The sequence below is a fragment of the Pelophylax lessonae genome (genome assembly GCF_965119305.1).
Source record: "Pelophylax lessonae genome assembly, chromosome: 2".
Taxonomy (NCBI): domain Eukaryota; kingdom Metazoa; phylum Chordata; class Amphibia; order Anura; family Ranidae; genus Pelophylax; species Pelophylax lessonae.
Window position 1 is genome coordinate 198,844,308 of NC_138769.1, and position 26,571 is coordinate 198,870,878.

Sequence of the window (26,571 nt, forward strand, 5' to 3'; positions counted from 1 at the left end):
GATATGATAAAATATTTACAAAAATGTGAGGGGTGTTCTCACTTTTGTGAGATACACATACTATATGTATATATACTATATACTATATATATATACTGTATACAGTATATATGTAGATGATACTATCATACTATCATAACAAACTGCTATGTTTCTAGGTTTACACTCGCAGACAACAGGATTCAAGTTTGCCTAGATACCAATCGGCACATGATACTTGTATTAATGATGCTGGAAAGGGGGGCAAAATATTAGGTAATATTTTGTCGACAGTGTCTACCCAGATAGCAAGAATAACTTGCCACAAATGTGTGGCAGTGTTGAATTTTAAGTCTGTTAACTTGCTGCACATTTTCACTGGCAAGTTGTACAAGTTGTACATTTGTAGAGCACTTGAAGCTGTAGTTGACACTTTTCACATTTGTAGGAAATTTGGGTGGCAAGTCTCTAGCAAGAGCAAAATTGCAGTGGTGAGTCTACAGCAAGAGCTCTGCAAGTCTACAGCATGAAAAATCAGCCACAGCGACCCCTGTGGTAGAATTACTATTGCACAACATAACTGAACCAGAAATTGCAGTAGACTTTCAGAATGTTTGCAAAGAAATTTGATCTGGAGTCATGCAATGCAGACTTGCTGCAATTGTGCAACAAACTTGTGAAGTCTGGAAAGCCTAGCAATAGCTCAGCAAGTCATTTTCAAATTTGCAGCACAATTGCTTGCTATCTGGGTATGTAGGTAGTTAGGGATACACAGGACACATACAATTAAAGCATCACAGTAACAACCTTAACAACCAAGACCTGATGCAATATACCAGAGAAATATACCAGAGAAATATAGTCAAGTCATTCCAGCTAACCAACTATGACAATATGGTTTTGTATTTTTTATTATTTGAGGATTAGAAATGCCCATCCAACCAATTTCATGAGGCAGTCCACCATGAGAAAGTGTAGACTACCATTTTGAATTTGTCAGACTGCTCAGCATAGTTTTAAAAACCTGTTCTTCCTACAGTAGCTGTAAGTCCCCTTTCCTTGTCCTCATTAACCACTTCTGGACCAGAAGATTTTCCCCCTTAATGACCAGGCTGTATTTTGCGATTCGGCACCGCGATCAATGTGTACCTAGGGGCGTTTTCTAACTGCAGGGGCGTGGCTTGTGAAATGATCACAGAGACATGTGATCCTATATAGCAGGATCACAGGGGCTCTGTGATCATTCCAGGGAGAAGAACGGTCAGCTGTGTTTACAACAGCTGCCCGTCCTTCTCTCTCAGTGGGGAGCAATCGCGAGTGTCAGGCGGCAATCAGAGCTACCTGCCCCATGCATCGGCATCCCCCTGCTGAGTAGGGGGGGTGCGGCGTGCGTTCGTCCCCAGCTGCAGGCGCGTGACCGAAGTATACCTACGTCGGTTCGCGCAGGAGGGGCGCCCTGCTGCAGTATAACTGCGGCGGGCGGTCGGGAAGTGGTTAAATGAAAAGACTTTATTTATGTCCTTTTAATATCTCGTATTAGTCAGACACAGACAAAGTAAAAAATGCTAAACACAGAAGTATACATAAATCTTTCAAGTTTTTTGCATTAATCTAGATTTAGTAGTTCTCTTTACTTGTTCAACATCTAACAAAATCTGAAATTCTCATTTTAGGTGGACTGATCATAAGGTCAAACCCTTCCAAATCTATCCAAAGTATAAGGCGACAGGAAAAACGTTAAAGGCTGTGATAAAGAATTGGTCAAATGGATTCCTAATTTATTATGGCCAAATGGATTTGTAATTTAAATTAAAACACACATTTAATATGGTCAAATGGATTTGGAAAAGAAGTCTAATGTTCAGACCAATAGTAGCTAATTATAAAGGTAACCTAGAATTACATCAACATGTGATTATACATATTTTGTGGTCACTTTCATCTAATCAATAATACTTTAAGCATTTCTTTAGCATATTCTCTGAGAAATATTTTATCAATTCACAGCAGTTCAGTACATCGACACGTAAACCTTTCAATATAATAAAAGGCTCAGTAAAGCACTGATATAATAAAGAACTTTTGGACAGACAGAGCTGCATAATTAGGAATTACCAGCCTTGGTAAATAGGGGAGTTTCTGGTTATCCTCTCAGCTATACTCCCATTACCTTCAGAAAGCATGCCCAGTGCCTCATCCGTTTGCTGGCTGTTCCCCATCTCAGCTTTATTGGGGTCCTGGATGTAGCCAGGGTAGTTCAAGAAAGAACCTATTCGGCCATTTTGTTCAGACCCAGATGTACTAGTCAAATGTTCAAACGAGATTTCCTTCTGCTTAAGCCTGAGATCAACGTTCCATCCTGTCCATCCATACAAAGCCAAAGTAAAGAGGAATCCCTGCATTGGATTCAGTATGCCCTTAACAGAAAGAATATAGAAGATGTATGAGTTTAAGATTTTACAATATAAAGATATAGCACATACTAGGAACAGATAATACACTTGTGTAAATAAGCATTGCAGTGCATAGCAAAGCAGTCACTTCTGAGCAAGTAAAGTTAGGGAATTAAATATCATGCCAACAATGTATTCTATGTGATCAGAATAAAGGGAAGCGCTCTCTTGTGCCTCAATTTGTTGGGAAAACCTTTGTGTTGTGAACCTAAAGTGTATTTTCCCTCCCCTAATTGGTATAAAACACACTTCATATGTGTTACATGTTCCCATTCACATAGTATAACTGAAAAAAACATTTAAAAATGTTGTTTACATTTTAAGTGGTTTTGCCTGTGTAAATTAGCTACAAAGCTTCTCCCTATTTCATGTTAAGTAGGGAGCTATGAAACTAATCTTTACCACAATCAACCGTGACCATACAGATCTCAGTATTACTTGTAAACTAGATGACAACACTGTACAGGGGCGGCCAGTCCATTAGGGGTGCAGGGGCGCCGCCCCCCCATCCATGCGTCCGGCCACCTAATCTACATGCAGGGGTGCCGGATGCATGGAGTTCAATGTGGATTTTTTTTTTTAAGCACCTGATTAGAGCCAGAGGCTCTAATAGGCTTCAGAAAAGGGTGGGCCCGGGGGGCAGAGCACTGCGCCCTGAACCCACCCAGTTGTGTGACAATAGCGAATGAATATTCATTATTATCACACTGACTCATGTCCCAGCCAATCAGGAAGCGGGTCGTGAGACCACTTTCCTGATTGGCTAAAAAGAGATGTGATTTTATTGGCCATTGGCCAGGAAGAGGGAGGGGACATACGGCCGAGGAGAAGACACAGCGGCGCTCGGTGAAGCCAGCCATCCATCCTGGGAGGGGGAGGAAGGAGGGAGGGGGTGGTAGAGTAGATTGCAGGCCAGCCATCTATCCCGCGGGGGTAGAGGGGGTGGGGTTGTTGGTTTTGTCGCCGCCTATGCATTAGGATAAAAAGCCTTATGTGTGAAGCAGCCCCCCTCAGTCCCCCCAATAATTACCTTAGTCCTTCTTGATCCAGCGATGTTGCACAAGAGACTCGGCTGCCCGGGACTCCCCTCCACATTGGCAGGGACAGTAGCCCGGCGGCATTGGCAGGGTCGGGCCATGGCTTTGTGTCTTTGTTGACACAGGTAGCTGTGGCTCAGCTCGGGTGCCCCCATAGCAAGCTGCTTGCTGTGCAGAAACTCAACAGAAAGGAGTGGCCAGGAGCACTAAAGAGGAAACCAAAAAGTGGAGAATCTGGGCTGCTCTGTGCAAAACCCTGCACAGAGCGGGTAAGTATAACGTCTTTGTTATTTTGTATGAAAACAAAAATGAGACTTTAGTATCACCTTAAGGTTTGGATTCTGCATTGTATTTTATTAACCACTTGCCGACCGCCGCAAGTACATATACTGCGGCGGTCAGCCCCGTGCCGGCAAAGTGACCTATGGGTACGTCACTCGCCCGCGAGCCAATAGGGGGCAAGCGTGCGCTGCCGGAGACGTGCCACCACCCCCAATAGTTCATGGGCATCCCTGTCCACCGGTCACTCGCGATCTCCCGCTGGAGAGGGAGAAAGGCAGGCGGCTGATGTAAACAAAGCCGCCGTCATTCTCCCTGATGTAACAGCAGAGATCATACGATCCTGCTATGTAGGATCATATGTCTCTGTGGTTACATCAAAAGCCACACCCCTTTACAGTTAGAAGGACACACCTAACCCCTGGATCTCTAATGAAAGTTAACCCCTTCCCTGCCAGTGTCATTTTTGCAGTAACAGTGCATATATATAGCACTGATTACTGTAGTAATGTCACTGGTCCCCCCAAAAGTGTCAAAAATGCCAGTCAAGGGTCCAATCTGTCCACCGCAAAGTCGCAAAAAAAATCGCAGATCGCCGCCATTACTAGTTAAAAAAAAAACAATAAAAATGACATAAATCTTTGTGCAAACCAATCAAAATATGCTTATTGCGATTTTTTTCACCAAAAATATGTAGCGGAAAACAAATTGGCCTAAAATGTTAAAAAATTTAGATTTTTACATTTTTTTGGGGGGGAATTTCATATTAAAATCATTTGAAAAATATTGTTATTTTTTCAAAATTGTTGCTCTTTTTTTGTTTATAGCGCATAAAGTAAAAATTGCACAGGTGATCAAATACCACCAAAAGAAATCTCTGTTTGTGGGAAAAAAAGGACGTCAATTTTAATTTGGGTACAGGGTCGCACGAGCACGCAATTGTCTGTTAAATTCACGCAGTGCCGAATCGCAAAATAGGCCCTGGTCTTTGAGCAGCCAAATCCTCCGAGGCTTAAGTACTTGAGGTGAAACTGGCTCTGTCCTTACTTTGTCCCTCTGAAATTATTCAGAATAGCTTAAAGACATGTGTAAACTATAACCATGCCCCAAAGAAACAACTTGAAAGGTAAGAAATATTTTTATCAATATTATGTTTTACCAATATTATTATTTTTTTACGTTTACTAACAAACGTACTGTATAGTAAAGGTTTTTCAGATTTGACTTTAAGGCTCCATTTACACTGCCGCGACTTGTCAGGTGACTTGTCAGCCTGACAAGTCGCGTTCCCTCGCGGTCCATTGACTGGTACAGGACCTGTTCTAATAGGAGCGACACAAGTCGCTCCGACTTAGAAAAAGGGTCCTGTACTACTTCAGGGCGACCTGGAGGCGACTTGCATTGACTTCCATTATCTGAAGTCCGTGCAAGTCGCGCCGAAGTCGTGGTGCACGGGACTTCACAGGTCGCCCCCGAAGTCGTGCAGGAGTCGTGCCGCTTCAGTGTAAATGCGGTCTAAGAGTGTAAAAGTGAAAATATAATTTAAAGCATAGCTAAAGCCTGAACTGTTTTTTTTTGCAGTATTGGATACAGTAGGGAATAGTAGGCTTGACAAAATAATGAAGTGCTTAGCAAAACCATAGCTCCCTGATTTGGAGGGACTGTCCCTGGTTTGGAACAAAGTCCCTCTCTCCCTCTTTCCTCCACATTTGTCCCCCATTTTTGTCTTATCTATATAGTTGTATAAAAAAAGCATTTTTTTTTTTCTAAAAGTGTTTCACAGTGCTAAACCTTTAAAAAGCCAGTATAAAGAAATAGTAGTGGAAAAAAAAACACTTGTGGGTTTAACTTATTATTTTGTGTAATTCCCCTTAAAGGGGACTTTAAAGGGGACACGATTACTTTACGACATAATTGGATGTGTATGTGATCACATTCTTATGGGACTTTGTGGACTGTTTTTTACTGCTGCCCTACACTGTATTTATTTTTGATTATATTTACTAAGAGGTGTTGTGGAATAACTTACACAGTAGTCGGCTGGTCAGCATTGTATCGTTTTGTATATTATTTTATTATATTTTAGTTTCACAGATTATTTTGGGGTTTTCGCTGATTGTTTCAATCCTATTGGGTTGGGAATCGGCACTTTTTTTTTTTTCAATTAACCCGCTCCGCTGAATGAACACAGAAATTGTATAATGTATGGCCAGTCTTAAGCTGGATACACACTATACAACTTTTGTTGGTAGATTTCCTTTGGATTAACCTTCAACTATGTAGTGCAAGGGCCTGCCTGATTGCATATAAATTTAAAGTGTTTAGGTCCGACCTCATATTTTATGGTTTTGGTAAATCTAAAGGAAAAAAATCTAAAGAAAATTGTATAGTGTGTATCCAGCTTTAGGCTGGATACACACTATACAACTTTTGCCGTTTGATTTCCTTTAGATTTACCTTCAACTATGTAGTGCAAGGGCTGGCCTGATTGCATACAAATTGAAAGTGTTTGGATTTGACCTCATATTATATGGTTTTTGGAAATCTAAAGGAAAAAAAACTACAGAAAATTGTATAGTGTGTATACATCTTAAGACAGCTGTGTCAAGTACAGGTGTCCACACAGAAGTACTTCTTATCTATTCCTATTCCAGACACATCTTTAAAATTTTGGTTTTCCCATTACTTTCTGTTCTATTGACAATGGCCACTAGGACTAAAGCTAGCCATATATTTTCTCTAGATTTCTCTAGTTTAGGCAGGCCATAGATGGTGCCAATTTAAAAAGCTCTCAGAAACATTTTAAAACAACAATTGGCTTAGGGGAGCAATAAACATACATGGCTCATTAAAGTGGTAATAAACCGAAAGTAAACATTTATTATATTGCAGTTTAGCAATTCTTATATGCAATGGCTGTATTAGTTTTCTTTTTAGGCTTCCTTTTCTGAATTTTAATCTAGTGATCTGGCCACTAAGTCTGTTGTTTTTCAACAGAACAAGCTCTTCTGCAGTTAGAACGTTGAAACAAACCATTTACCAGAGACAGGGGTGATTACAATGATCAACTTTTAATTCTTTATGTAAAATCTGTTTCCCAAAGGGGGAAAAAACTCTCGCTGTAACTGCTTACAAAGTGTTAGCTGGAGTTTGGCTTGAATTTGTTAGTGTATCTAAATATGCTAGTACATCCCCTCCTCCTCCCAGACTGACAATGCTGCCGTCCAAATGTGCCCCCTCTCCTTCATCCAGAATGGAGGCACGCTAATACAGGAGTTGTGTTACTGACCTAAAAAAAAAACTGAATCCAGCCACCAAATCTAATGATTGTAAGTTGCAATATATTATATTTTTAGATTTGGGTTTAATACTGCTTTAACCTGGCAAGGTTAGTGAAAACCTAATCTCTTTATATAATGAGATGAGGATTGCTCTTCTTGTTAAATTTACATTCATATTGAACAAGCTGGAAAATAAATCTGATTTACTAAGGTCCTATTTTGCCTCTTTTCTTTGATAATCTTCTTTATAGGTACAAAAGAAACATGGACATTTTAGGCACACAAATATAAAATCCCAAAAAGTTTATTCAGAACAAAACAAAATACACATCTTATATAAAACCATATAAAATCACTGGTGTAATTGAGTAGCTGACCAAACCAAAAGCTAACACTAACTGGGGTCAACTGGTAACCCAGGGTCCAATAGTGGTAGCCAATACAGTTGGAATTGGTCAGAATCAATAATGGAATCTCAACATGTTTCGCGATGTTTCATTTCTTCAGGAGCTCGTTTAATATTCTAGATGGATAAAGAGAAAGAGGAAGCACCCATGTAGCTTGAGATGGTAGAAATTACCATATGTTCATTATTTTTCAGATTTTGCTTGAACATTCCTTTTCTGAATGACCATTTTTCATTGTTTGAATTAGACCCTCTAAATCATAGTTCTTTGGATAACTGCATAATGGTGGTCAAACATGGATTTTATAGGTGCTTTCTGGTCAGGGTATATGAATAAAATCCACACTAGTTGCAATGTGTCTACCAGGGATGATTTAGGTTTAAACCAATATATAGCAAACATCAAATGCTTACTTAAGAAAAAGTCAAATTTATACTCGCATAAAGAATTTTTTTAAAAAATATATACAAGAAAATATATGCCATTTGGGCCTGTCAAATACCTGGAGATGGAGATGGATGTGGAGAGGAAGGTGATTTCCTACACCACCTGGCCAGGTACCCCTGATAAGGTAAACCGGAGGCACGGAGGCCTGGAGTGGCACGAGTGCCTAGAAGTTCAAATAGTTAAGGCTGCAGATGTGAGGTCTGTGCATACTTGGATGCAGACTGGATCGTGACGCAGGGCAGCAGGTACTTGGCAGGCTGGCGGTTGGCAGACAGCAGGTACTTGGCAGACTGGCTGGTCACAGGCAGCAGATGCTTAGGAGGCTGGCAGATCACAGGCAGCAGGCACGTGGCAGGCTGGCAGGAAGCAGACAGCAGATGTAAGGATCAGAGGCGTAACTAGAGCCTTCAGGGCCCCGATGCAAGAAACCATGAAGGGCCCCCCCAGATCCCTGGCCGGGGCCCTTCCCTTCAAGCCCAGGGCTCTTCCCACTGATCCTGGGGCTCTTTACTCTCGTTGCATGGCCTTTTATTACGGTCCCGCAGCAGGATCCTTTCACAAGTTCTGCAGTGGGCTCCCTTCCTGCAATCTTTGGGCCTCCCCACAGTGGGGCAATGCCAGGGCCCGGTCGCAAGTGTGACTTTTGCAATCCTGGAAGTTCACCCACTGGTTTGCTACTGGGCCCCCTGGAGCATGGGGCCCGGTAGCAATCGCAACCCCTGCAACCCCTGTAGTTACGCCCCTGGTAAGGATGGCTGGACACACAGCAGGGTCAGGCAAGCCAAGTCGGTAACTAGCAAACACGTCAGGAACAAAGCAGTAGGCAGCAGAGTAGTCAGGTTCAGGCTGGAGTTGGCAATGGCAACAGGCAGACAGAAGGATCAAGCAAAGACGTGGTCGAAGAGCAAGCCAGGGGTCGGTTCAGGCAGAGTACAAGCGTGGTCAGACGGATCAGGACGGCAAGAGAGTTTAAATACCAGGAACAGGTAGCAGGTAGCAGAAGGCTGTAGACCATAAGGCAAGGTCCTAGTGCAGCAGAGGTGTTTATACAGCCCACTTGGCGCCACTTTTAGTGGCGGGCGAGAACACTGGTGCGTACACGTGTGCACGTATGCGCATGCACGCATGTACCTTCGCGAGTCATGTGAACAGGAATTCTCTATTCATGGGTTTGGCTAATTGCTTTTCTCCATCTGTGGATTTGGCTAACAGACATTCTCCGTCTGCACATAACTATGTGCCTGGGCTTATTTCTTCTTCCCTGACAGGACAGGAGTTCAAATTTTTCTATCTTTTAAAAATGTTAACCCTGAGTTTAAAACACATTGGAAAAAAGTACTCACCAAGTGTAACATGGAATTAAGTAATCTATTGGTTTCCCAGTACAGAGTAGATATGCAATCTCTGGATCAAGAACTCATAGCACTGCAGGCTAGGCATTAACTATTAAAAATCATGTCCATTTCGAGAAAAAATGTCAGGTAGTCAAGGACTATCTTACCAAATTGAATAATGGGGGCGTTACCGTGTGTGCCCCCACATGTGCCCTTGGCCTCTCTGCATGCCGTATTCCACCTTTCGACCTCGAGCACAGTATTTTTACTTTTGATTTATTTATTAGTCAAAAACTGTTTAAACATGTTATGAAATTTACTTATTGTTGTTTTCTCTTTATCCATCTTGAAAATAAAATGAGCTCCTGAAGAAGCAAAATATCATAAAACATGTCGAGCTTCCATGATTGATTCTGACTAATTCCAATTGTATTGGCTACCACTATTGTGCCCTAAGTCAGTGGTCCTCAACCCTGGCCTACAGGGCCCACTAACAGGCCAGATTTTAGGTATTACCTTGGGGAGATGCAGACTAGAGTACTGCAATCACTGAGCAGCAAATGATATCACCTGGGATGTATTTCAGTTATCTTGCAAATCTGGCCTGTTAGTGGACCCTGTAGGCCAGGGTTGAGGACCACTGCCCTAAGTTACCAGTTGACCCCAGTTAGTGTTAGCTTTTGATTTAGTCAGCTACTCTAATTGAGTATCGGGAAACTGAGGCTACAATTCGCACAGGCTCACCAGTTTGCATTTATATGGTTTTAAATATGATGTGTATTTTGTTTTGTTCTTAATAAACTGTGTGCGTTTTATATTTGTGTGTCTAAAAGGTCCATGTTTCTCTTGCACCTTCCTTACTTTTGGTCACCAGGAAAATAGGAAGGTGAATGTTCCCAACAGAAATACAGCAATGAAAACCAGAGGTTTCAGCTCTTCCTATCTATCACTAAAAAACTTACTGACTTTAGATAGACCTAAAACTACCATAAATTAGCTAGGGTCAAGTCACCTCATCCTACAGTGTATGGATAGTATTAGTCAAAGTCTACTGAGACTTCTATATTTACTAGGCAAAACTGCATTTCTTTGGTGTCATAGTTAAGTTAAATAACAGGATTTAATAAAAGTATTTTCATATTCTGATATCAATGTAATGATTTATTGCATTATAATTTATGTAATGATATTAATATTATTATTATTATCATTATCAATGTTATTATTAATAATAATATCTGTAGCATAGCAAGTAGTACATTAGGCTTTAGCTTTATATATCTGTATAACGTCTTTTTTAGTTATTAGTTTATAATGGTAAAAACCTCAATAAGAGCATGCAGAACAGTTAAAATAACTTGAAGCATCTTTGCTGGCACTTAGTCATTAATAATAATATCCAAGCTTATTGAAGTCATGCCTGGCTTACCATGATGAACCATGTGATAAGTGCTGCATTCCTCACATTCTTCAGCTGGTCTCCATTCATGTCTGGCTGCAGCTCCAGATAGAACAAAAGGATCTCATTGATGACATTGGAAAACCAACTGATAAAAAGATAAAAGTATAATATATGCTAAGAGCAGTCACATTTGTCATGGCCCATCACCCCCATTAACACATAACTGTGTGTAATATAAAAAAAAAACGTGATATCAGAAAATTTAAGACACTCCATTGGAAAACAAAAAAATGTCTACTTGACCGACTTATAAAACCCATTTTGTTCTCTAGTGCCTCTTCTTAAAAATATATAAAGTTTTAAGAAGTTTTCTAGTTTTCTAGCAAAAAAATATATATTTTTATTTGTTATTACTGTTTTTACCCAATTGTTGAGCTGAAATGGTTAATTTTATTATTCATATTCTCACATTGGTCTGAGGTTCTTGTATATTGATTATCCATTAAATGTTACCTGCCATTCATTTTTATACTTCCAATACTAGTGGTCATTGGGTATTGGGTTTTAAATATGACCCAGAGGAGTGCATATTTTATGCATATCAAATTGATATGGAGGTGTTTTTTCTAGAATTAATGTTCTTGGACCCTCAAAATACAATGGCTACCTTTCGGATTATCTCTCTGCCTTTATTGGCATAAAGTTGGACCTCTTGGGAGTGGTTTGGCACTTCTGTTTTCATTTTTGTTAGATTACATTGCAAGCCAATGGGACCATGGAGATCACATGGGGTGTAGAAGCTACCTGCCAAGAAACCAGACCATTTACATCAATACTTTAATAAAGCAATATTAGTGAGATAACTATGGGTCCAGCGCAATTTGTTCACTTTCCTCAACCATTGCAGAAAGAAAGCTCTTTAGTTTAAATAGGCTGCCTAATGAAGCAAAAAATGCACAAAAAGGTGCATGCACCATTTTTAGCAACACAGCACACTACAGCACATGGTAGATTATGCAGTGCACAAACGTGCCTAACATGCAGTGTGGTGAATCCAGCCTTAACTGCTTGCCATTTAGGGGTCATATACACTCACCAGCCACTTTATTAGGTAGACCTGTTTAATTGCTTGGTAACAAAAATTTCTAATCAGTCAATCACATGGCAGCATCTTAATGCATTTAGGCATCTAGATGTGGTGAAGAAGACATTTAAAAGGAGCATCAGAATGTGGAAGAAAGGGAATTTAGGTGACTTTGAACGTGGCATGGTTGTTGGTTCCAGACGGGCTGGTCTGAGTAGTTCAAAAACTGCTGATCTACTGGGATTTTCTCTAGGCTGTCAAATAAGATCAGGAAACTGAGGTTACAATTCGCACAGGCTCACCAAAATTGGACAGTAGAAGATAGGAAAAAACATTGCCTGGTCTGGTGAGTCTTGATTTCAGCTGCGACATTCAGATGGTAGGGGCAGAATTTGGCTCAGGCTGGTGGTGGCGGTGTAATGGTGTGGTGGATATTTTCTTGGCACACTTTGGGCCCCTTAGTACCAACTGAGCATCGTTTAAACACCATGGCCTACCTGAGTATTGTTGCTACTTCCAGCAGGATAATGCACCAAGTCACAAAGCTCAAATCATCTCAAACCGGTTTCTTAAACCTGACAATGAGTTCCCTGTACTCCAATGGCCTCCACAGTCACCAGATCTCAATCCAATAGAGCACCTTTGGGATGTGGTGGAACCGGTGATTCACATCACGGATGTGCAGCCAATATATCTGCAGCAACTGTGTAACGCTATCATGTCAATATGGACCAAAATCTCTGAGGAATGTTTCCAGCATCTTGTTGAGTCTACGCCATGAAGAATTACGGCAGTTCTGAAAGCAAAAGGGGGTCCAACCTATTACTAGCAAAGTGTACCTAATAAAGTGGCCAGTAGGTGCATATATGCCTCAGGAGCATGTAGCTATGCCAAGATCATGGCTGCAGCTGCATTGTTTTTTAGAGCTGGCAATCAGCTTTCAGGTAACAGAGATTTGAGCAGCATTACAGCCACACATAATTACTTTTACAGGGCTCTGAATGGGGCCCTGTTTCTCCATCTCTTCTGTCATGAATGAAGTCAGAAGCAACAAAGATTTTGTCACTTCTGGTTTCAGTTCTATTTTTTCCTGGCTGATACAGGCAGGGAAGCAACCAATCAAACAGATCTTGGTTTGATGGTCTTGGAGGTAAGAGGAGGTATAAGGGGTCCAATAGATCTCTCCATAACAGCTACCTGCCACTGCCCAAAGCTCTCATAAGGGGTGGTGTTTATCAAGTGTAATAGCAATAAAGTTACATTACAATTTAAATTTTTATGAAAAATAAATTAAAAAACATTTTTAAAGCAGTCATGTCCCCTACCCCCATCCTTCTCTCCCAGCCCATGCTCATGTGCAAATGAAAATGAGCATAAAGGTGCTGAACGCATACGTAAATGGTGATTACACCACATATGAGTTATTGTTACGAAATTCAGAGTGAGAAATATAATTCCAGTGCCAGAGCTCACGTTTAAGTCTAAACTGGTAACCTGTAAAGGCTTTTAAAATGCCGCCTATGGATAATATACTGCAGGTACTGTAGTTTGTTGTAATTTCAAAGGCGTGCACATTTTTAATCATGGCATGATTTTTATCTATTTACTCAATACAACATAATCTCATATTTCCCCCACAAAATTGGTATTAGTTTGTGTATGTGTGTGTTAAAATGTATTTATGTGTATTTCCTCCTGAAAATTTGTGTTTGATAAATGGCTGTGCAAATATCGTGTGACATAAAAAATTGCAGTGGCCACCATTTTATTCTTCAAAGCCTTTGCTTTCAAGAAATATATCATTTTTGAGGGTTGTAAGTAATTTTCTATTCAATTAAAAAAAAAAAACTTAGATTTTACCATGTACAGCAATTGGGTAAAGCCCATTTAATGTTTGTTAAAGAGATTGTAAACTGAAAAAAAAAAAAAAACTGAAAAAAAAAAAACCTGTAAGACAAAGGCTTAGAAGGAAGCCCCCACAGTGCTGCCTGCTCAGCAACAGGACGGCCGACATGTTGGGCTGTCCTGCTTCCTGGTTCGCGTCCTCCGCCCATCTAATTGGCCGTAGGCGCGATGACATCACCCCTGCGCATGCGCACGGGAGCCACTGTTCACGGCACAGGGCTCTGAAGGAATGGCACGGGTGGCCCATGTCATCAGTTTGTCACACAATAAGGACTTTCAGTTTATCTGACAGTTGCCAAAGGTCCATTTAGGATACATTCAATAATTTAGCAGAATATGTAACAGTGGCATTGTAAAATAATTTTTATATTTTGGTTTTCTAGTCAACAAAAAAGGGAATCAGTTACCATATCATGAAAACCAACATAATCTTGAAAAAACGAATCTGAATTTCTGTTCCTAGACGTCTTTCATTTTCTGTATAGATTCCTTGTCTTCCTTTCAATAGTGTGGCAACTAACAACACACAATACAAGGTTATTAATATGACTATTATACATTAGTTATAAAATGTTAACATATTACACAGCACTGTATATTAAACACTGAGAGGGATAAATGAGGGGGCATCTCTTGAATTAATAGATGTGATAAGGTTATGAATGAAAAAAGCAGTAATACTGAAGGCCATTAGAAGAACGGTGAGTTTGGTTTAGGTAATTAATGAGTTTAGAAAAATTGTTGGGGACAAAGGCATGAAGAGTGTTGATGGAATACCATAATCAATCAATTCAATCTCAATATTAGAGTTATAGGAAACCAATAAAGAAACAAAAAAATGGTAGCAAAAAAGGGATAGGGAGAGGGATCGATACACCTTCCTGCAGCATCTGTGGTGGTCTTGATAATGGAATTCCAGATATAAGAATTTAGATTGAGTCAAGACAAGAGTTTATAATGTTGTGGGCTACATATTTTGTGGTCTTTTGAGGAATTAAATATTTATAAGATGATATGAAAAAGGAAGTGGCAAGACATGCTTTAAACATGAGGAATGAAGAAGCCTGAATGCAGGTTAACTCTAAGCCAGAAAGCTTGTAGGACAAGAAGAATGACTGCACTATTTACAGCGAAGCCCTGGCCATTGGCCATGTAAGGGTTGCAGCTGCCACATGTGACCAGGCCTTTGAGGAGGCCACCCATGCTGTTGGTGTCTCCTCTCCTTTTCTATGATTAGGCTGTGCAGCGGCAAGAGAGGAACCTGGATAGGATTGCCATTGGCTGGTGCTGCAGCCAAAGCCCCACCCACCAAACTCAAAGACTCAAAGGGGCTGCTGGGGAGTGCAGACACAGAGAGTGACACAGCCCCAGCCTGGAGGGGAGAGGGCTACATCTCCCAAAGTGCTTGGGGGAACAGGAGGGATGGTGAGGGGAGAAAGGTGTACAATCTAAAGACTCCTGTGGCCACTCGTGGGTACTGTGTTGAACTGCCTGACAGTAAGTGCTGGGAGCCTGTGTGGGATGCCATCTCTCAGCGTCCCTTTGCACTGGCTCCTGGCTCAGTTCAGATCAGCAATGGCAGTAAAATCAGTCTGCATATGCAGTAAAGCATGCTTATTATACTCACTGAGGAATGTAAGGGGTTAATCCTTCACATTGTGTAAAAAGGCTGTTTGATCCTGTCTTCTCTGATCCTCCCCTTCTTCCACAGTCCCTAATCTATCTCCTGATAAAACAGAGTCTTGGAACACTCTGCACATTCTCAGTTTGGAGTGTATTGCTATAGAGTTTCTTTTTTTTTGGAGGGTAATCAGCACAGGGCCAATCAGCACTGTCCAGACAGAGGGTCAGGGGTCCTTGTGCCTCATAGGACAGTCACAGTAGAATGAAAACTCCACCTACAAGCTTTAACCAGTACTCAGCTGGACACTGATAGAAGTCACAAGACTGCTATTAACTGCTGATGAGAAAAGGTATTTAGCCATTTCTAGTTACTAAAATAATTGCATTTCCATGCTTTGTGTACTTTGGGAGACCAGATAGAGTAAATGCAGGGACTTAGTAACACTTTAAAACTCTGTGAATTGAGCCTGTATTATGTATACTGTATGTGAAAATGTGTTGCATTAAAGCACAGCCTTTAAGACCACACTCACCTTTCATTGTGACCACCAATAACTGTGACAGCATGAGTCCTCATAGCAAAAGGGCCAGAAAGTTCTCAGTCCTTTCCTGGCAGCTAAAACCTTGTCAAAAGTAGGTGGTAGTGTGCTGTCAGAAGAAGTTAGTACAGAGAGGATGGGGAGTCTGAGAAGAGACTATGCCTTTTCTTGCAAAGAATCGCAAAGTAATGAGCATACTTTTGGGAGAGATTAATGGGAGCATGAAGAAGAGATGAGTGACAGGGTAGAAAGTTAAGGGCAAAAGTGAGTGTGAAAGCTCTGTTTTTGTGTTTTTTAAATTAGTAATGTTACAGACTTTGCACAAAAAAGGTCAAGGGTCTGCTAAAAGACGTGCAGGGCATTGCATAGTTTGGGATAGGCCATAAAAACCATACTTTGTGCTCTTACCTGCTGAGACAGTCCTTTTGAAAAGGATGGGATTAACTATCATTATAAGCAGGAGAGGGGCGTAGGTAGTGATATAATGAGGAATGGCATGCTCCAAACCTTCCTCACAGCTGGAAAACAAAATCAAACCACATTCTTTCTTAATTACATTTGTAAAGAAAATATTTCCTGTAAACTGATAACAAAAAAGATAAAAGATAAAAAGTAGCAGCATAGTAGCATAGTAGAAACAGCTATTCTATAGGTAGAAAGGGTTTTTCACTCTTAGGCCCCTTTCACATGGGCTTTCCGATCCAGTCGGCCTGTCAGTTTTTCAACCGGACCTGATCGGATGCTTCATGTACCTCTATGGGGCAGTGGATGTCAGCGGAGACATGTCCTCTGACACCCGCTGCTATCCGTGAAATCTGGATGGAAACCCTATTTTCCATACATCTGGAGGATTGGATAGGATCGGATGAAAACAGACAGGCGGTCCGTTTTCATCTGATCTCCCATAGAGGAGAGTGGGGATCCGACAGCTCCGTCTCTGCAAAGTAACAGTTAGAACCTCTGTTAGGTTTCCTATTGCTCTTCCTAGGGTACACTTTTACTAACTTTCTATAAGATCAGTGTTAAAGCTGAGAGGTTCCAATTTTTCCTAATAGTGTTCAAAACGTAAAAAAGTTGGGGATTATATTTCCCCTAAAGCCTTAAAATCTATTATTTGTTCCCTTTTGGTCTTTGAAAAATACCATTGAGTCCCCGTTCATATCGGGCCGATTTGACATGTCAAATTACATGCCAAATCAGAGCCTATTGCCGCAACGGCACCGTCCGAAACGGTGCAGTGCCGACTTTGCGGTGCCGTACCGATTCCCAAAAATAATTTCTTTTGGCGACTTCAGGGCAATTTCAATAGACATCTGTGCAGGAACCCCCACAGATGTCTGTCAAGTCGCCCCCGAACTCGCATTGACATGCAGGTTTGAAATTTTGCGTGTTCAGCTGAACTCGTGTATTGTTATATTGTTTAACAAGTGCAAAAAAATGCCTGCTGATCTTGCCATAAATCTTTTCAGCTGATAAGTTCCTGTGCACTCTGCCTCTGCTGCAATCTTATTGGTTAACACTGTTGCCAGATCTCTCTGTAGACAACAGAACAGCTTCTTAATATGTTATGGAAAGGAGGAGCAGGGGACGTGTTCTATATCTAGTTCAGCTCTTTCGGGGTATTATGATTACAACTGATGGCTGCACCCTGTGTGGATTTTGTAGAGCCGGTGACCGGCTTCAAAGTGAAATTGATGCAGCAGCTCCATGGCCGCCGACCACTTTCACACAGCTAGCTGAGCTGTGCACCCCCTCCCACTCTTGCCGATGGCCTGCCCTTCTCCTGTTGTTCTAGGGGGTGTCCAGCGATCAGGAACAAATCTACCAGGGAGGGGAGAGAGACTGCAGTGAGACCGGGACAAATGCCTTGATTTCACATGAAAACAATGAAACCAGATGTGATGTCATGTTTCATTTGAACACTTTCCTAGCAGTACGGTCAGAGGACACCTCTAACCAAGCCGATCTGTGCTTGATTAGATGGTGTGAAGGGCAGGGGAGACATTGGGGTCTATTATATCCCTAATATCTCCCAAAAGAGTACCTGTCACCAGCCCAATGCTATCACATAGGGGTTTATTAACCCCTTGTGATAGCAATCACGTAAAAAAATAAATACATAAATAAAAGAAAAAAATAAAATGATAATAAAATATATTAAATAAAAAAATAAATAAACATTGCCAAAACCCCCGTTGCTCTGCACACCTGTGCAAACACACACCCAGGGTGCGTATGTGTATGTAAACCACAGTTGAATCACACATGTGACATATTGCTGTGCATGTTAGAGTGAGAACAATAATTCTAGTACAAGTACTCTTAGTTAACTCTAAATTGATGAGCTCTAATGGCTTTTAAAGCGTCACCTAGGGGGATTTTTGGCAACCATTGTTTTTTTGGCGATATCCTGGGCACACGCAATATTAAAACATGGAATGTTAGGTATCTATTTACTCCATGCAACCTCATCTTTTATATTTTACCCAAATATGGGTATTATAGGGTGTAAATTTGCACCAAAATTCATTTTATTATATTTTACCCAAACATGGGTATTATAGATGTAAATTTGCACTAAAATTAATTTTATTACATTTTTTGGGAAGATTGTCATTTCAGAAACAGAAATATCACGAGGAGAAAAAAATTGCAACCATCACCTTTTTATTCTACAGGGCCTCTGCTTTCTGTTTTTTGAGATACTGTAAGTACCACCAGCTCCCTGGACCTGTTTGTCATGTGTACCATTAGGTAGATAAGCATGTACTGGGTAAAACCTCCCAGATGGAAAGGTTGCAGATCAACTTGTGGAAGAAATAGCTTTACTGTCCCTGCAAACCAATTTGCAACAATTTGTGTACAATATAATTTAAATAGGAGAAGACTTTCCTGGCTACAAAAAAAAGATGATGCAGGCCTGAATCTCCAGGATTTTTTTAGTCAATGAAATTCAAGATGGAAGTAAAGCAAGAAGGTTCCTCATAAGGTTCTCCAAGCACAGATGATCCACACACCACTTTAGCAATTCAAGGATACCAAAGTAAAAAACTGCAACCAATTTACATGGGAAAAGGACACCAAAGGCTCAACAGTCAGTGATCAGCACTGTTGCTGTCAAAGACAGAGAGCTCTCAAGTGAAATAGAAGAAATAGCTGTCAGGCTCTGGATTTGAACCTGCAACCTCTGCAGTGCCTGGCTGTAGCTCTTGTCACGCTGCCACCTGAGGTACTGAACAGCGCTCTCTCTGATCTTATAGGACAATCTTGCCTTGTCTCTTGTTTCTGGTGAACCTTGAACTCTGCTCCTTTCTATATTTCCTAATTGAAGTCATGTCTCTGCACTTTCTGTTTGCCAGTTTATTGTGCTCTCTCCAGTCGATATCTTGCCCCTTTGTGTACCTGCAGGTGTCCTTATCGCCACTACCATCCGTTCCTTAACTACGCTTCAACTGGATATCAACCTTCAACCACTTGTTAATGACCTTTGGCTTGTTCACTAACTATGCTTCTGCTTGATCCCTACATGCAGCTAAATTCTGAAAGAATACTACAGAATAACACATGCAAAATAGAAATACTTACTTGGAAACGGAAGGGTAATAGAGCATAGCAACTCCTTCTATACACAGCAGAACTGCCAGGCCCCAAGTCATTATATGATAAAGGACAATAGTGCTGCAATGCAAACATAAAAGTAAAATGTACTTTATTTTAAAGCAAATGATTATTTCACATTTATTTTATACTCATTCCCATTTTAAAATAACTTTATTTTTAAAATGTATTCTTTAAAGTCACATTTGTTGACGAGATGTTATATACCGTATCTTGCCATGTCCCTTCTAAACTTTTGAAGGCATACTTAAAGTGCATATTTAGGAGAGAATTATGTAGGCTACCATTGCTGACTGCTCCTTTATACACGTTCAGTTTTTTTATTTCGTTTAACCTGCGAGAAAAACTGACAGATTCCCTCATCAACACTAAGGATTTATGATGCAGAGATCTCTCCTTCTGAGCTATTGTATTCTGACAAAAGGGAATCTCCTCCCTTTGCTGGAAGGGCCAGAACAAGTATAGTAATAAGGAACTGTCACTTTTCTGACACTTATTTACTGTATACTTGTTCCAGGTCTTTGACTCAAAAGTAATGAAGACATACGCAGTCAACCTACTAACATTTTTATACGATCCTCAATGGCAGCCACAGATTTAGCCTCATAACTCATTTATTTTAAAAACTTCCTGTAGTGAGATAAAACTGGGGGCTGCCATAGTTGGCCTCCTTTAAAATATACTAGATGTCAGTCTGTCTCCATCATCAATATTTATTTATTAGTGATCTGCATACGAATTTCTTTTTAAGTGCCTCAGAAAGTTCTGAAGCTGTTAGATCAGTTATATAAATACTCAACTAGCATTGTGAGGGTCACTTGTGAACCCTGTGGACTTCTAACTTGTGCCCTAATGCACACTATTGCATTGATGTGTGCTTTGCATTTACAGGTGCATTGTAATGAAATTGTGTGTCTTCATTCAAATTGCTTGCAGGTCAGTATACCCAAAATTTAAAACCACCTTATCCTTATGAAGCACAAGAAAGTGTTCTACATAATTTAAGGCAGCCAACTTGCTGCATAGTGATGGTGAAGAGAAAGCCAATCTTACGTATAAGGGAAAACAAAGGAGTATCCCTAAAAGGTTCAAAAGGGGATTTCTGAATAATCAGAAGATCCAGGTTGTGATCCAATGTAAGAACTGGAGAACTTCCTGGGTAAGAACAACTGGAGAACTTCCTGGGACTAAACCTACTTGATATTATAATAAGAGTGCTGGACCTCTTAATTAAATTTGAAGTGAATAAATTAAATAAATAAATTCCTAATGTGAAAAATTATTACACTGATCAATAATGATCTAGAAAGTGCTGGTGCACTTTGCACTTGCACTTTGGTTAAGCACATTCCTCAATCACTTTTTCTAGCACAAGCACTTTCTAGATCATTATTGATCATTGTACTAATTTTTCACATTAGCAATTTATTTATTTCATTTATTCACTTCAAATTTAATTAAGAGGTCCAGCACTCTTATTATAATATCAGGTAGAACATTGATAAACCCACAGAAATCTCGCTAATGTTTCTTTCATAAAACTGTCTATATAGCATTGCTATAGTGGATTGGCTGTATTTCCTCTAGGGTTTTCTTAGATATTAAAAAAAAAAATATTTTTTCCAAAAAGCCCCCTAGGCGCCAGATCTTCTTTAGTGACTAAACCTACTTGCTTTGCACAGGCACACATACATCTACCAAATGCGATGATAAACTTTGGGAGAAATCAAATTTCTAGCCTTCAAGCGTGTAGAGATGACAGAATCCAATAGGCCGCTGTCCCTCAGGGTCTGGGCTTCAACAGTCAAGCCATTAAAGCCAGAGATCTGAGAAGCAGGGTGGAAGAAGGAGAGGAAGGAGTTTTGAAGGAAGAAAGTTGTTGGTAAAGTTAAACTGATCCCACAGAATCACCAAAGCATCCACTGCAAATGGTAGAGGATCCCTGGCTCTGGAGACAACCCTATTCAGTTGGTTGGTCCAAATCCAGTGTCTTGCCAATGCCACAGAGTTCTTGAAACAACTCGGGTGATGAGATCATTCTCCGGAGTACAGAAGTTGATAGCTGAGTAAGTGTGTGTAAAAGTAATGCCCCGTACAAAGACCACACATGATCAGAAACACTAAAATAGCACGGAAAAAGCCTGGCTGCTATTGTTTTTGTTTTGCACCATCTGATACGTAGCTAAGCAACCAGGAAGCTTTTCCCGAATCATACAACAAAAATCATACGGTTTGTACGCATTGTTGAATTCGATGTTAGTATCATGCAACAAAATGCAAACGATAAGTCGTCGGATTATCTGAACATGTGTACGGGGCTTAAGTGTGCCTGAATCTATGCCAGAATTAGATCCACTTCTCTTCTGAACCATGAGATGCTGGTTCTCCCCTAGTGGTTGATGTAAGCCACTGCTTTGGCTTTGTCTAACTGAATCTAAGTGACATGACTTCACAGATGAGGAGTCCAGCATTAAAGCACTAACTGAATCACCCCAGAATATTGATTGAATTTTTCAAGGGGAAGGAAGAGCTTGTAAAGGGCCTTATCTAAGATCTGATATTCCAAATGATGAGACAGTTTCAGCAATGACTCCTGGAGGTTTAGGATCTATCTGAATCTCTGAAGTGTGCACATAGTCATTTGGACATTGCCAGACAGTACCAGAGTCAACGGTCCCCCCAGAAGGAGGTCATCCAGATTTGGGTGCCGCATCTCAGAGGAGTAAAGCTATCTGTTCTCCTTTAACACTAGCAAAAAAGTATGCTGGAAATGAGAGATGTTATTCTGTACTGTTTTTACTCTAGTTTTTCAGTGTCCGGTCTCCTAAAAGCAGCAGCAAAATCTCTATGAACCTTAATACTTCTCTTGTGTTTCATAAGCTACAATTCAGAAATACTACATTTCATTCCTGTGCATTTTACCCATCCTGAAAATAATGTGGCAATAACTCCAGCAATAAGGAACTCTTATAGTTCTCTTAACATAAAAATCTCATTGACTTTTGGTTTTCTTAGTTACTATCTCAACTCAGAATATAAAAGACTATGTTGTTATACTAATCTTTTTTTATAGTCTCCTATTCTGACTCATGTGAATTGCAGATGAGCATACTACTGCCTGAGGCAACTCAAAGATTTCTCTGTAACATGTGAATAATGTGTGAATGAAGGCATGACCTCTCAAATTAAAATATTGCTACGCTGAAACATTTTATAAAACTGCACTACAGAAATGAGAGGACATATTTCACTACTTATTTAGAGAAGAAATCCAAAATAAAATAAAACTCAAACCAGTAACCTTGTATACGCTATTGTAATGTGGCACCCTAAAGCACCTTCTCAGAACATTTGCATTGCACTGCACACTAACGTTAAATTACCGTAAATGTTAATTAGAATGAATGGACCTTATTGCAAAACATGTTAATGCACATGCATTCAACTCCACAGTAGTGTATAAGTGTGAATACCTAATTATAGCTTTTAGAGAAATCTTCTTGTGTATGACTAGCTTTACACTTGATTGAATTGGGTTTGATCTTTTAATATTACAGTTGGAAATATGGTGATGTTTAGTTGTCATTGGTTTATCCAGTTTCTAACTCAAATTGATTTCAAAATTCAGGGAAAACACCGGCCCTCGCCCAACCCCAATTAAGCTTTGACAAAAAAAAAACTGGAAGCTGATTGGTTTCTATGAAGTAATGTAAAAATAAGTAACCGCGCTAAGCCTAAGAGACAAGCAGCAGCTGTAGTGGGAGTCACTAAATAAGATATGTAAAGAGAGAGCTGCGCTAAATTGATATAATAGATAAACTTAGGCTAGAACAAACCAGCATATATTATAGGTATAAACCCAAGTCAAAATATGTAACATCAACAGGACCAACAATATTCGTATAGCTGGATGTCATGCAAGCATACATATAGTCCATCAAACATAAAGTCCAAATGGAATAGAAGTAGAGGGGTGTCCAGTGTAGAAAAGGAGATCAAACACCACTTCTGCGTGCCTAAATCCACATATGGTGCCACATGCATAGAGCTCACATCAAGCTTACCAGAGCTCAAGGGATAATGAGTATAATAAACATTCCATTCACTAATGGGCTGACTGGTGTCAGGGATGCCTCGCCGTACTGCTGCCACTGGATCACTAGGTGGACCGCCCCAAGCAGGTATAATAGCCCCTCAGCGTTCCACGTACCCAATAGAGGAAAGGGGAGCACAATGGCGTAGTACGCATATACAGTTTTATTGCACAACGGTTAAAAACACTTACATGTACGGAGATGAACAAGCGCTTGTATACAAAATCTCGCTACCGCCTGACTTCCGGGTTGCGTCGTGGTGACGTCAGCACGCCTTCCCTACGCGTTTCGTGACACCTCACGTCTCCCAGGAATACGGGGCGCTTGGGGCGGTCCGCCTAGTGATCCAGTGACAGCAGTACGGCGAGGCATCCCTGACACCAGTCAGCCCATTAGTGGATGGAATGTTTATTATGCTCATTATCCCTTGAGCTCTGGTAAGCTTGATGTGAGCTCTATGCATGTGGCACCGTATGTGGATTTAGGCACGCAGAAGTGGTGTTTGATCTCCTTTTCTACACTGGACACCCCTCTACTTCTATTCCATTTGGACTTTATGTTTGATGGACTATATGTATGCTTGCATGACATCCAGCTATACGAATATTGTTGGTCCTGTTGATGTTTCATATTTTGACTTGGGTTTATACCTATGCTGGTTTGTTCTAGCCTAAGTTTATCTATTATATCAATTTAGCGCAGCTCTCTCTTTACATTACATGGTTTCTATGAAGAGCTGCACTAGATTTTGAACTCTCCAGTTTTATAAATCAACACCTATTTGTATGCAGTTCCCTTCTCATCAACAGAAAAAAATATCAAGAACAATCTAAGTGCAAATCTTCATTTTCTTATATTTGCATGTTGCCATGAATTTAAATGTGTATTGACCTGAAGTTCTGGAAGATGCTGGAAGAGCCTATTAAAAAGATGTGGAATGACATGAAAATGCAGAATGTAGGAGTATGGAACATTTCTCTATGCATTTTCCCTTCGTACCCAACATTGCAAAAAATACTGCAAAATTGAAGGAAGTACAAATGGCATGACTAAGTCCGTAATGTATCTGTAGATGTTGCTAAGTATAGTAATATCATGGTACTGACTGGTTTACTATGGGTGTAATGTCTCCAGAGTGAATTACTAAACAAACTACAAAGCAGAAACATGATTTGTTCAATAAAGAATTAAGTCATTTTCTTTTGTTTTCCCAGTGAAAGTAGATATGATTGATTTCCCTAAGAATGTCTGGAATCAGTCATAGATACATTATATATCATACATACCGTACATACAGTAGATACTTAAATGTTAAACCTTTGTGAATATTAAGTGTTAGCTAGAATATTCTATCTGCTATGGAGCACTAAAAAAGTAAGGCAGGTTTTTTTGTACTGTTCACTGAAGATTACATAATGATTCCTTGGCATTCCATGAAATTTGAAAATGATGGGAAAATTACACTTGACGTTATCTGAACACTTTATCCACATTCCATTATTTTTCAGTAAATGGAATGTATTAAAAAATACTCTTACAGACTCCAATAGTGCATTTTGTACAATGTTTTAATGCAATACATATGAGAGTCAAAGACATCTTGGTGTCTGGTTAAGAGATAAAATAACTAGTCTCTTTATAAGAGAGCAGAAACAAAGTCTTTGAAATGGTTGTGGCAACCAAAAAAAAAAAACACCCCAGGATGTTAAAGAATTGGGGCACGCTGTTGATTTGCCTGATCCAATGTGGGCAAAAGAAAGGGTAATGCTGACATCCTGGCATTCCTTTTGCATAAGATTTTGCAATCCCTGCCAATCAATCATGTACTAGCCTAGGGAGCATGCACTTTTAAAGAGACGCCATGGATACATTAGTTCTTTCCTTATATAATTGAATATGCAGATGCATTTGTCCATAAATAACTTTATTGTGAAAATGAAGGACATTTAACAATCATGGTAAAACAATTAAAGGAGAGTTTTTTTTTAAACTTTGATTTTCTTGCCTATACTAAGGAAGTTAGAGTTTGAAGCTTACCTAATAGTTCTTTGCATACAGGTGTAAATGAGCCCTTCCATGTGGTAGCACTGATGCTTTGTGATTGGCTAGTGTTGTCACATGAGGCACAGAGACAGTTAGCCCTGTGTAAGCTCAGATCAGCCTATACAGGGCTGCATTCTTCACTTCTGGTGGCCAAATGGTATAGTGTGGTAGTGATGGAAAGGTAGGTATGTACTGCTGGGGAGAGCGGGGACTTTGGAGTAAACTAGTTATCTGGCCAGGGTAAGCACAGGTTTGCTATAAACCTTAGTATTATAATACAAATTTAACCCCCCTCCCCTTTTAGTAGTAAATTCTGACCTTTTGTCTGCCCTCTCATTGGCCCATTCAGCTGCTTTGGAGCAAATGAAACCTCCAACATAATATACAATGCATGCAAGTCATAGCTTACACAGGACTATGGACCTGCCTCATGTGACAGCGCTGGTGCTTGATGACGACCCAGTGTTGTCACATAGTCCTCCTTACCTGAAAGTATCAGGTAGATGAACAGCACCACCACCACCAGCAGATGAATAGGGCACCAAGAGAGCAAAGGAAAGGTGAATATAAGATGCTGCGGGGGTGAGTTAAGAAAAACCTTGTTCTGCAATGGCAAAGCACAGGATCACTTTTTCTATTTATCTGGTATATGTTATGTTTGTATTATAAAAGTTGCCTTTAAGATGTTTTCATGCTAAAATCCATGAGGAGTGCTTACAAACCTTATTCCGGCTGATCGTTTAACCACTAAATAGGCATCCACTGCATAGCAGAACAGCCACCAGAAGCTTGCACTGTAGAACAGCTGTATCCACATCTAGAAAACAGGTGGTCCTGTCATTAACATAACACATTCTCTGGCAATTACAGTACATTAACAAAATAAAATTTTCTAAATAATTTCAAAGACTTAATATTGTAAGGAAAGTCAGTGATCCCTTCTCATTATGTTTATAAGTGGTGCCTGTTCTTCCTTTGTTTTGTTAAACATCTCTTGCAATTCTAGCAAAATTCAGGCTAATAGCTACTCGCAGACATCAAATTAT

The 26,571-nt window shown here is 40.2% G+C and overlaps 1 protein-coding gene across 2 annotated transcripts in view; it reads right to left on the reverse strand.

Moving 5' to 3' along the window:
• The window catches only part of GPR143 (G protein-coupled receptor 143), a 57,767-nt gene that overhangs the window by 13,374 nt on the left and 17,822 nt on the right, over positions 1-26,571 (reverse strand). Inside the window, exons 3-8 of one of the 2 annotated variants that reach the window (XM_082247205.1) lie at positions 26,248-26,342; positions 19,356-19,448; positions 16,179-16,288; positions 14,016-14,124; positions 10,647-10,764; positions 2,150-2,396 (exon numbers count right to left, since the gene is read on the reverse strand). In XM_082247205.1, coding sequence (XP_082103331.1) covers positions 2,150-2,396; positions 10,647-10,764; positions 14,016-14,124; positions 16,179-16,288; positions 19,356-19,448; positions 26,248-26,342 — 772 coding nt within the window. The remainder of the gene's footprint in view (positions 1-2,149; positions 2,397-10,646; positions 10,765-14,015; positions 14,125-16,178; positions 16,289-19,355; positions 19,449-26,247; positions 26,343-26,571) is intronic. The other variant, XM_082247206.1, reaches the window with a different exon arrangement.